This window comes from Castor canadensis, chromosome 1 (assembly GCF_047511655.1).
Source record: "Castor canadensis chromosome 1, mCasCan1.hap1v2, whole genome shotgun sequence".
In the NCBI taxonomy this organism is placed as follows: Eukaryota; Metazoa; Chordata; class Mammalia; order Rodentia; family Castoridae; genus Castor; species Castor canadensis.
This window is the reverse complement of record NC_133386.1, coordinates 156,527,154-156,540,003: the sequence shown is the minus strand read 5'-3', so window position 1 is coordinate 156,540,003 and position 12,850 is coordinate 156,527,154. Positions and strand designations below refer to the sequence as shown.

Sequence of the window (12,850 nt, the reverse complement as noted above, 5' to 3'; positions counted from 1 at the left end):
ATGTAAATCTTATTGCTGTCTTAGGTAAAATCCTGTGAGATTATTTGTAAGAAATTATTTGTAAGAAATCCCTCTTTGAGGCAGCTATTTTTCAAATATTTAATGCTTGCTTCTCCCCTGTGAAATACAACCTTTAAAGCATAACATGCTCTGCTAGTGAGTTACCAATGCAGTTACATTTCTATTGTCACCTGTATTTTCCTGTATATAAAAAGCTCTTGGCAGAAGAGTGTCAGAACCATTCTTTTCTCCTTTTGTCCTAAAGAGAATAAATCAGTGACTCAAACAGTAAATACAAGTATTGTTGCTAAAGTTGGACTATTTTGCAAGATCAGAGTCTGAGGCCATCCCCAGGCAAAAACGAGACTGAAGTACAAAAGGACCGCAGGCATGGCTGAAGTGCTAGATCACCTGCCTAGAAAGGATGAGATCCTGATTTCAAACCCTAGACTGCTAAAACAAGAAGAAAAAAGACTTTAACCTAAAGAAGAGAAGACTTGAGGGAGGAATGTTATTTTTCAAGTATTTTGAATATCAGCAGTCTTCAAATGTTCAAGTATTCTTCCAGAATGCAAGTTTAGGACCTTTAATTGAAAATTATGTAACAGCAATGTCTGGTGTTATAGCGGAAGATGAGCATTTGTCAGAAATACTGTAAATGTTATTTTCAGATGATAGTTTGTGGCCAGATTTAAGGAGAACATCTCTACAGAAAGTTCCTTCTGACTTTGATATGAATACATGGATGACACAGACTATCCATAAAGTCAGAAGAAATGTTTTTTACAAACTATTTAAAGAGGAGTATTTTTGGATTGAATATTGTCAATTCTTTATAGGCTAGGAAGTCAGAACAGAAAAGTTCTCTCAAAAGTTTTGTTGCTTCTGTTACTGTTGGATTTTGCCCTTAGAAATACTCTGGTTTTGCTGTTGTGAAGGTGAACCTCAGATATCAGAGCTAAGCAAGAACATGTGACCACTTAAATCTAGTGTCATATGATGGAATTTCCATAGAATCCTTGAATAAACACCTTTAGCTTCAAAACTAAACTCATTTTAGATCTAAAACTAAATTTATTAACTAGTAAGGTGATAGGTCAAGCTTAACTTCCTGCATGAGGTTCTTAAAAATACTTTAGTGTTGTGTCATCTTAACATTTAATGTTTCTTGTTCTTTTCTCTAGTGGTTACCCAGGCTGTCCTTACCCACCTGGTGGTCCATACCCTGCTACAACAAGTTCCCAGTACCCTTCCCAGCCTCCTGTGACCACTGTTGGTAAGCGCTTTTGAACACTTTCATTGCCCCACATAAGTAAGGTCAGGGTCTCCTGCTGTGAAAAGTACATTGAGCTTTTACATGTAAAATTTTAGAATATTCTTTCTTTTCTTAGGAGAAAATCTTTAATAGTCAGTGTCCTTTAATCTAAAACTTGAAGTAAGTGATTTATCATCATAGAAATGAGCCTTCTACCAGAGCATAAAAATGTAATTGATGAATTTTCCTCACTTTCCTGTTTGTCACAGATTTTATTGGTGAGCCTTACACATGTTGAACTTTTAGCCGATGCCTAGTTAGATGTAGAGGCAGAGGAGCATCTTTAGTACATTCCCATATTAACATGGGTTAATAGGAACGACTCAAATAAGACATTTATTGCAGACCAGTAGTGTTTGCTTTTTTGTTTGCATGTTAAGTTGCCTGAAATATTTTCTTCACCTGAGAAAACTAATGTGCTAAGAGAACTTCTGCAAACTATCACCCCTATATGTACCACCTCCACATTTTTCTTTCCCTGTTATCCTAGCTCAGTTATCTTTGCTTCTGTCTAAACCTTTTTCTCCACTAAATCTTAACCTCTTCTCACTTGCTCAGGGTGTCTGTCACTTTAGCAATTTTCCCCTCATTAGCAGTTTTTGTTCTGTGCTGGATTGCTTGCATCTCACACAAAAACATACCCTAAAATAACCTTTAACAACCTTCCCCTCGGTAAAGGGACTTAAATCTGTAATCCCACCTACTCAGGAGGTAAAGATTGGGAAGATCATTGCACCCTGCAAAAAGTTAGCAAGACCCCATCTTAGCAAACAAGCTGGGTGTGGTGGTGTACACTATAATCCCAGCCATGCAGGAGGCATACATAGGAGGATCACCTTATGAGTCTGGCCCAAGCAAAAAGGGCTGGGGGCATAGCTCCACTGGTAGAGTTCCTGCCTAGTAAGCTCAAGGCCCTAAGTTCAAACCCCAGTACTACCCCCCAGCCTCCTTCCCCAAAATCTTCCTCTCAATTCCAGTTTCCCTGCACTATTCCTTCAGAAGTAGTGATCTTCTCTAAGCACTGCTAGGAGATAAGATAAAACTGATTACGTGTTTAGATGTATGGCTTTAGATCAGGCAGTGTGTACTGGTGTACTTTAAAGATCTTAGTCTGAATTCTTCATTGAATTATCAGGTCTGTTTGGTACAGTGTTGCTTTCCTGGTACTAAAAAAAATTATTATTTTAATCTTTTTGGAAGTACTGGATTTTGAACTGAGGGCGTCAAGCTTGCTAAGCAGGCGCTATACCACTGGTTCCATGCCCCCAGCCTTTTTCTACTTTTCATTTTGAGGTGCTTTTAAAACCTACACTAACATATGGGAAGGGCAGACCCAAGAGATTCCCATCCAGTAATCAGTGCGTGGGGAGGGGCATGGCTGGTTTCCCGCCAGGTGTGGGAGGTCTGGGCCATCCCTGGTCAACCTCCATGAGCCCCAAACTTTTCCTACTCCTAGCCTGCCTCAGCCTCACTTTTTTTCCAGACTTCACAATCCTGATCTCCACCTCCCAAGTAGCCGATATTACAGGGGTGAACTACCATGCCAGGCCCCAAAATTACATCTTATAGCCTAACAGTTTGGTGATAGGCTGCTACCTGAGATTTAAATGAAATTTTATTGAGTGTTTTTCTTCTCAAAGTCTGTGTTACCATTTTAAATGCTCCTTTGGAATTATAGACGGGCACTTCTGAAACCTGACTCTACTTGGGTAAAGGTCAATATGTGGGGACATGAGGTATGACAGTTTATCACAAACTTCTTAATCCAGCGCTTGTTACAAGTATGGAGAATACTAGAATTTCTCTTAAGACATTTGAAAAATTTTTGTTTGAAAAGTGACTAAGAAGTATATGAGAATCTTCCATCAAATATTTTTTGTTTACATAAAGTTTCTAAAGTGGCAAACAGCCCACTGAATTTTAAACTTTAATGGGGTTTTTTATATTTTTGACTTTTAAAAATTCATGAGTTGGCAGTTTTAACTTGTATATTTCAGATTTGGATTACAATTTGTCTTTTATGAAAGTAACTGGACTTCAAGTAAGCTTAAGTACACTTTACAGTGAGGTCCATGTGTGACAGGAATTGATTCGGTATGATCCTGGCATTTGTAGCCACCTCAGGTGAACTGTAACCTTTACAGGCCAGGCAGTTTGCAGCCTCAGCTTGATTCCCATTTTGAGTGTTAATGGCTTTGGCCAGAGTCTTGGGAAGGACTTATTTGGTGCTGTAAGTATTTGCCTTAATGTATCTATTTTTTATTAGCATGTATTAATTGTACAAAATAGTGAGCTTCATTGACATTTTCTTGCATGTGTCTGTAACATACTTAGATCATATTCACCCCCAAGGCCCCCAGCTATTTCTCCTCCCCGAGGTCTGCTTCCTCTCCCCTGGTAATGCCCCTTCTTTATATTTTTTCCCCCTAGTTTCACATATGAGAGAAAACGTGATATTTGTCTACCTGTGTTTGGCTTATTTTGCTTAATGTGATGATCTCCACCTCATCCATTTTCCTGCAGGTGGTGTGATTTTATTCTTTGTGGCTGAATAATACTCCATGGTACATATATTCCATATTTTCTTTATCCATTCATCCATTGGCAGGCACCTCTGTGGCTGTTGTGAATAGTGTTGTGATAAACATGGAGCGCAGGTGTCTCTATTGTATGCTGACTTGTGTGCCTGTGGGTGTATGTACCCAGGAGTGATGTAGCAGGATCGTGTGGCAGTTCTGGTTTTAGATTTTTGATTTCCACACTGATTTCCACAGTGGCTGCACTAATTTACATTCCCACCAACAGTGTATGAGCTTTGCCTATTCCCACCCCTCATCCTTACCAGCATTTATTCTTTTTTGTTTTCTCATTATAGCCATTCTGACTGGGGAGAAGGAGAGATGGAATCTCAATGTAATACTGATTTTCATTTTACTGAAGGATAAAGATATTGAACATTTTTCATGTCTGTAGTGGCCATTTGTATTTCTTTTGAAGTTTCTGCTCAATTTGCCTGTTTATTAATTGAATTACTTGTTCATCTGGTGTTTTAAGTTCTTTATGTATTCTGGTTATTAATCCACTGTTGGATGAATAGCTTGCAAAAATTTTCTCCCATCCTGTAGGCTGTCTGTTTACTTTGGTAATTGTTTTCTTTGCTGAGCTGAAGCTTTTTAATTTGATGCAATCCCATTTGTCAGTTCTTAGAATTATTTCCTGAGCTATTGAGTCTGTCAGTGACAGAAAGTCATTGCCTGTGCCTAGATCTTGAAGTGTTTTCTTATAGTAATTTCAGTTTCAGGTCTTGCATTAAGGCCTTCAATCCATTTTGAGTTGATTTTTATGCAGGGTGAGAGAGGGAGGTCTAGTTTCAGTCTTCTAGGTATCCAGTTTTCCTAGCACCAGTTGTTAAAGAGACTGCCTTTTTCCAACGTATGTTTTTAGCACCTTTGTTGACAGTCAGGTGGCTATAGATGCTTGGGTTTATTTCTGGGTTCTGTATTCTGTTCCATTTGTCTACATGCCAGTGCCGTGCTGTTTTGTTACTATGGCTGTATAATATAATTTGGAATCAGGTATTGTGATACCTCTGGCATTTTCCCCTTTGGAATTGTTCTGACTCAGGGTCTTTCGTGCTCTCCTATGAATTTTAGGATTGCTTTTCTACTTCTGTGAAGAATATCATTAGTATGTTTTTTAAAGAGGAACTATATAAATCTTAAATGTGAATTACTAGGGATTTAGGAAAATTTAGCATCAATAGCTTTAAAAAAAAAAAAAAAGGGTCTCACTGTGTATCCCAGGCTAGTCTGGAACCCAATATGTAGCCCAAGGTGGCATAGAACTCTTGATCCTTGTGCCCTAGCCTCCTGAGTGCTTGGATTGCAGGTGTGCACTTCTGTGCCAGGCATGAGTGACAAATTCTTGATTAAGTAACTTTGGAAGTCCAGGACTGAAGGTATGGCTTAAGTGGTAGAGCAACTGCCTGGCAAGCACCAAGGCCCTGGGTTTAAACCCCATGACCACAAAAAAAAAAAACTCAAAACCATCCTCACTTCTGACACCAGTTTCAAGTTCAAGAGTTTCTAAGACCAACACTGAAAGCTGTTTACACCAAGTTACAGCTTCCTACAGCAAAAAAAAAAAAAAGACTAAAATCAGCTGAGGAAAGAGATGTGTGGGGCAATCCAGAAAGTTCCAGGCTGAACTTGGCTTCTGGTTGTCTTCTTCAGTGGAGTCATGGACGGTGCTGACCTTTCCCAGCAGCAGCATGTGACTGAATCACCAACTGTGGAAGCTTACCTGGGACTTGGTGTCCAGAGGTCTATTGGGGCTTGGCACATGCTTAAGTGCCCATGTGACTGGCCTTTAGTTTCCAGCCTAAAGTCCCCTACCACAAATCAGTTGTTTAGACTATGTGGTGTGGCCCAGGGCCCCCAAGTAAACAAAGACATATCAAGTAGGACATTTAAGGATTTACAGCCTTCCCCAAGAGCTTCTTTTTTTTTTTAATTGGCAGTCTGGGGTTTGAATTCATAGCCTTACACTTGCTAAGCAAGTGCTCTACCACTTGAACCACACATCTAGCCCTTTTTACTTATAGGTTGTTTTCAGATAGGGTCTCACTTTTGCCCAGACCTGCCTTCACACAGCCATCCTCCTACATATGTCTCCTGAGTAGCTGGTATTACAGCTGTTCACCCCTATATCCAGCTTACTTGTTGACATATTTGTTGAGATGGGGATCTGGTTAACTTTTTGCCAGGCTGACCTCAAACCTCAACCCTTCTAATCTCCACCTCCTGAGTAACTGGTCGTAAGCCACTGTGTCCGACTGCATAAAGTTAATTCTTTACTACACAGAACTAACCTGTAAAATACTTTATTTTGTTTGAACTTTTAAGACTATCCAACAGTATCTCAGGCTTTTTGTAAAGAAGATGATCTGTCAAAAGCTTCCTGCCTGATACGCTGTAATTTTAAGATGAAAAGGAAACATACATGGAAAAGCAGGGTACCTAGCATGTATTAGGCTCAGGCTCGATTCCTAGTTACCCCCCCCCAAAAAAAAGGCCAGGCACCGTGACTCACACTTATAATCCCAGCTGCTTGGGAGGCAGAGATCTGGAGGGTCACAGTTCAAGGCCAACCCAAGCAAAAAGTTAGGCCCCGTATCAACCAATAAGCTCAGCATGGCACAACACTTGTCCTTTCAGCTGTGTGGGAGGCGTAGGCAGGAAGACTGTAGTCCAAAACTGGCTCTAGGCAAAAATCGAAGACCCTGTCTAAAACACAACTGAAGTAAAAAGGGCTGTGGGGTAGAGGGCCTGCACACAGGCCCTGAGTGCCTACCCAGAAACAAAGGAGAGTATATGCTTGTCTAAGTATGGTTGGGCCACCTTCCATACAAAACAGGAATTATGGAGCATTCCTATTCTGAGGGTTTTGGGGTGTGGTCCCCCAGTAGACTGTAGATTAGCACCTCAGCTCTGGTTTGTGTGTCAAGAGTGAGTGAGTGCCAGGTGTGGGTGGCTCACGTTTGTAATCCCAGCTACACAACAGGCGTAAGGAGGATTGCGGTCCACATTCATCTAGGCAGAGCTTGACACCCTGTCCCAAAAATAACTAAAGCAAAAAGAGCTAGGGGCATGACTACTCATGGCAAGGCTCTGAGTTTAACCCCCATTAACACCAAAACAGGAAAAAAAAAAAAAAAAGGTTGTTAAAAGATACAGTGTTTGCATTATCTCTGTCATTTTTCTTATCTTTTTGGATTTGTTTTGGGAAACCAAGATTATAAATGAATTTTTACCTCCCTGCCAAAAATGGCAAGTCAGAGACTGAAATGTCATAATATTCCCTGATTAACAATTTAGATGTCCTCTTGGAGATAAAAACAGTATCTTTACAGAGTTTGACTCCTGAAGAGGCAACACACTAAATTGTAGTGTGTGTTCAGGCCGAATTATTTGAATAGAGTGAAGCAGTGATATTGTTGAAATCCACTGTTAAATATTTTGCTATATTACTCACTTTTCATCACCCTTTCCAGTCATACCCTCCCAAAGCAACAGAGTTTTCAAAGGTCAGTTTTTCATTCAAGCAGTAGAATGTCTGTCTAGAAAGCATGAAGCCAAGTTCAAACCCCAGTACCACCTAAAAAAAAAAAAAAAAAAAAGATGAATTTGAGTTTTCTGATTTTCAGATTGTAGAGATGTTGATTAGGCCTCATACTAATCAATATTACTTTGTATTTAGAATTTTTATTTGTTTATGAACAATTTGAGTAAGTGTCTTCTGTGTTCCAGTAGAAGGTAAAAGAAAGGAAGATTCCAAAAACACATCTTAAGGACTTCTAAGATTCTGGGGTATTGAGATTGCTTTTATGTGGGACCCCCAGAAGATAACTCATTCTGGTTTTTTCAGGAAATCATTCAGCAACAGTTTGCTACTCATAAGTTTAGTATTTAGATTGCAGAATAGAACATAATATAAAGCATCTGTTCTCTCCCATCAGAATTTTTTGAGACAGTCTCACTCTGTAGCCCATATTTAGAATACAAAGAGCTTGAAAAATGAGCAAATATTTTTTGCTTCATCCTCCAGGTCCCAGCAGGGATGGCACAATCAGCGAGGATACTATCCGAGCCTCTCTCATCTCAGCAGTCAGTGACAAACTGAGATGGCGGATGAAGGAGGAGATGGATCGTGCCCAGGCAGAGCTCAATGCCTTGAAACGAACAGAGGAAGACCTGAAAAAAGGTCACCAAAAACTGGAAGAGATGGTCACCCGTTTAGATCAAGAAGTAGTAAGTAATTCATCGAAGACTTACACTTTCTGGATTGTAGCCATGACAAACCATTCTGGTTGTATCTTGGATGTGTGTATAGTAAATGTCCATAAAATTATAGGTGTCTTCAGACATCTGAATATAGCTTCTTAAAGCCGGGTAGACATGCCTGCAGTCCTCATATTTGGGAAATGGAGGCAGGAGGTTCTCAAGTTTGAGGTCAATCTAAGCTGTATAGCAGGACCTTGTCTGAATGAAGGAATTAAATAGTATTGTATATGTGTGTGTGTATGTGTCGTATATTGCTTTGTTAAAAATGGAGCCCATGTCTGGTATTTGGTCTTTGGGAGGTAAATGATATTTAGAGCATTCTGCTTGCTCCTGTGCCCTAGAAGATAACATTTGACCCAAAGGATGACTCTTTTGAGTACTTGATGTTGCCAGGAAAGCTGAATTTTAGAGTTCTAAGTCACAATGAAGATCTGCAGGCCCTGATTGGTTCTATTCCAAATGTTTGAGACATTTAAAAAAAGTATCTTTAGCGAATTCATCACAATAATCTAGAGATATTTAGGGTTGCCTTAAGAGCTTTCTATACACATAGTGTGAGTACCCGTTAGCACTTTAGGCTTTCTCATGTTTATGCTGTGGAGAGTTCTGTGTTTATCAGATCTGTGACTGTATTTAGTGATGATGATGAAAGGCACAAGAATAATTGAGCACCAGTTAATGCTTCGTTTTTCATAACCACAAGGGATTTAGTCCAGGAAATGTTCAGTTTTGATAATAGAGTAGAGCTATCAAAGTTTGAAGGGTTTGGAGAAAGTGATTCTTACACATTAGTTTGGAAATGGCTCTAGTGTATGTATAAAGTGTCACAGTAGTCAGCTACTTTCAGGAGTTCCAGAAAGTGATAACCAATATAATTTAGAGCCTACAACCACCACTTACAATACCTTGAAACCCAGAGGAAGTGTTCAGGCTTTGTACATTGAATCCTCTGCATAGACGTTACTTTTCTGTGGTAGATGCCCACTTGGAAGAAAACCTCTTTTATGATTTTCTGTGTAAAGGAACTTGGTATTGGAATGCACGCATCTTAGCATGCCTAGTTTGTCACTGTTCAGGCTCTTTCCTGTTGCCCTCAGCATCTTAGAACACACCTTTTCCTCTGCCTTTGACTGATGTGTTAACGGAAGCATTAATCTCATCCCGAGTTTTTTAAATACTGTTTATTAGTCAGGATCTTCCTGTGACGTTGAGTAGGAGATGTCTGACAAGCAGTTAATTATGTACAAATGAATATAACTTCATCATGCATGCACTATTCTGTTTTCAGGCTGAAGTTGATAAAAACATAGAACTTTTGAAAAAGAAGGATGAAGAACTAAGTTCTGCTCTGGAGAAAATGGAAAATCAATCTGAAAACAATGATATTGATGAAGTTATCATTCCCACAGCCCCATTATATAAACAGATCCTAAATCTGTATGCAGAGGAAAATGCTATTGAAGACACTATCTTTTACTTGGGAGAAGCCTTGAGGCGAGGAGTGATAGACCTGGATGTCTTCCTGAAGGTATGTCTTCCTCATTCTGCTTTCCAGGATTTTGAAGCTTGGGCTGTGGGTTATTGGCCTTGAAAACCACAAACCAAGAGAGTTTCTGTCTTAGATGGGTTAAGATTATTTTCCCAAAAGACAGCAAGTGAGATATATGGCCATGAGTAGTCTTCTTACCTAGAGTGCTGAGGATCTGTGGATCAGTCTGAATAAGGGAAGAAAAGTGGACTAGTGCTGCATTTTCCCACCTGCCAGGCAGAATTGAGATGACTCTAACTCTGTCATACTACTGTGCCTGGCTGGATGATCTGGAGGCACAGCAGATTTTTTTAAATTCTTTCAGATCATACAATTAAATTGAGATCACTGAGTGCCTACTCCCATTTTTTATCTGTTAATATTTTTAGAGTTGCATAATTTTAGACCATTTTTCCAAAATCACATAGCTCTCCAAGGAAGTGGGCTAGCTGCTGCTTTTTTTTTTTTTTTTTTGGTACTGATGATTGAACCTAGAGCCTTGCATGTACTAGACAAGTGCTCTTGAGCCACACCCTCCAGTACTGGGCTGTCCTTTGAATGAAGGTTGTCTCAGCTTAATGCTGTTGTACATGCATGAAAATCTAGTAAACCAAATTTGGTTACTGCTGTTGGCTCCTGGTGAACATAATATAGTCTTAGGAATAATAGCTAACCCTTGGGATATTTGATCTGGTTGCTGCTAGTGTCTCAGTGTACACGTGAGGCGGGTGAGGTCACTTACTGATCTTGCTTGTACTGTCTGTCTCACTGTGGGTAAGTGGCCAAACCTTGTGCCTCTAATCTGATATGCACATGGATGGCTGGTTATAAATCACAGATCCAAGAGAAGAGTCCCTTTGTATACACTGTCTCCTGCTTGAGTGGCATAGACAGGGAAAGATGCACATGGAGAGGCAAGAGAAGTTGCTATTCACTAGGCATTGGACTAGGGGGAAAAGCTAGCTCTGTGTTAGTAGTCCCTGCTTTTCCCCATGTTAGCCAAGGGAGAACAATTTAGTAACTTTTATTAGAATCACAGTACAGGTTTCCCTGACATCTTGGTTGTCTCAAGATGTAGTTCAGAGTTGGAGGTATAGTTTATTAGACAGTTCAGTGGTACAGCACTTAACCTAACATGCACAAGACCCAGAGTTCATCAGAAGCACCACAAAACAAAACAAAAAAGCTGTAGCTCAGAATCTGGAGCCAGATCCTGCAAAGTGGTGCTTTCCCTTTAAGACTTCAAAGGCTCAAAGACAACTTGCCCTAACATAGTCTGCCAGCATCAATGCAGTGGAGTCAAAAAAAAAAAAAAAAGTCATGTGGCAGCAGCTCACACCTGTAAACCCAGCTACTTGTGAGGCTGAGATCAGGAGGATTATGATTTGAGGACAGCCCAGGCCCCAAGACCCCATCTCCAAAATAACCTTAGCAAAAAAATAAGTACTAGAGGTATGGCTCAAGCAGTAGAGTATATGCTTTGCAAGTGTGAAGACCTGAGTTCAAATCCTAGTCCCACCAAAAAAAAAAAAGGCCACATGTAATGAGGTAATAGTTCCAAGGATTGATGTGGGTAATGTGTTCAGGATTCCCTTCTAGGTTATAAGTTGTTTGATGCTTCATCCATTCTAAACTACTGATACTTTCCCCCACTCCCAGCATGTACGTCTACTGTCGCGGAAACAGTTCCAGCTGAGGGCACTAATGCAAAAAGCAAGAAAGACTGCCGGTCTTAGTGACCTCTACTGACTGCTGGTATCAGCTGGAGATTGACCTCTTCTTAAAACATTCTTTTCTTCTCTTCCTTTCTCTTATCATTAGGTGCCCAGAATAAGTTATTGCAGTTTATCATTCAATTGTAAAATATTTTGAATCAATAATATATTTTCTGTTTCCTTTGGGTAAAGACTGGCTTTTATTAATGCACTTTCTATCCTCTGTAAACTTTTTGTGCTGAATGTTGGGACTGACTATGCTAAATAAAATTTGTTGCATAATTTTTCTCTTCTTTAGTGGACTTCTTAAGGAAAGACACATGAAACTTTAATAATGAAAAGCCTGGCTTTTCATTTAGCAAGCTAAAGATAATATCCATGTGAAGTTCCAACTTAATATTATTCTAGAAAAAATGAGAATTTTATTTAATACAGGACATACCACATGGAAATCTAAATGTTGAAATATTGGAAATTGAGGGATCTGAGTGACTTTGCTGTGAAAGGTCTTTGGTGGTACCCTGCCACCAATCTCTGCTAGATGTTTCCTTTCTAGACCCTATTGAATCAAAACTGTTTGCATCAAGAAGAAATAAGCAGATTGGATGTGGTGATACACATCTGTAATCCCAGTTACTCAGGAGTCAGAGGTAGGGGGATCAGGTTTGAGGCAGGCTTAGGGAAAGCTGGCCTACGATACTCTATCTAAAAAACAAAAAGGTGATTCTGTGTCGTCATCCTCAAGTTTGAAGTTTCCATTAAAGCCTTGCCTGTATTCTTGATTTTTTTTTTTAAGTATTCAGGAGGGCAGATATCTCACTCTATACCTCTCCCAAGAGAAGAATGATCAACTTAGACATCACTGAAGAGTTTATACAGTTCAAATATTTTCTTTGAAACTTAAAATCTTAGAAAAATTTACATTATTTTTGCATTGAAAAATCATGAACAAGAATTTGGAAGAAATATATGCAGAACACCATTTTGTAGCAATGTATCTGATAGTGACACAAACTGAAATGCTGTCATTGATAACTGCTCCTAGAAATTCCTTGTAGTGGGTATTTAAGGTAAACAGTAGGATTATGAAGGTAAGTTCAGTGATTAACACAAAATCAGTTCCATCCTGACAGTGAAGATTATATGACAACTGTCTAAAAAATTATATGTTATCAGTTAACAGGTGAATCCCTACAATGTTCTAGACACTAGGTTGAGCTCAATAATAGCAAAATAATTAGTTCTTGACTGTTTAAGTACTTATCTGGTGATTATGATCACACACAGTAGAAGTGCTGTAAATAAAGTGTAGGAAACACAACACGTACTTGAGGGACTAATGGCATGTCTCAGCAGAATTCAGTGTCATAAGTAACTTGCAAGGTATGGAAAATGTGTAGCATTACCTATAAATAACTTTTTTTGAGGACATTTTCCCATTGCTCAGACT

At 39.4% G+C, this 12,850-nt stretch overlaps 1 protein-coding gene across 1 annotated transcript in view; it reads left to right on the top strand.

Moving 5' to 3' along the window:
- Window positions 1-11,684, top strand: part of Tsg101 (tumor susceptibility 101) — a 36,312-nt gene extending 24,628 nt beyond the window's left edge. Inside the window, exons 7-10 of the mRNA XM_020180181.2 lie at window positions 1,185-1,276; window positions 7,922-8,124; window positions 9,446-9,685; window positions 11,345-11,684. Of these exons, the coding sequence (XP_020035770.1) occupies window positions 1,185-1,276; window positions 7,922-8,124; window positions 9,446-9,685; window positions 11,345-11,434 (625 nt within the window). The 3' untranslated portion in view covers window positions 11,435-11,684. The remainder of the gene's footprint in view (window positions 1-1,184; window positions 1,277-7,921; window positions 8,125-9,445; window positions 9,686-11,344) is intronic.
- Window positions 11,685-12,850: the final 1,166 nt, after the last annotated feature.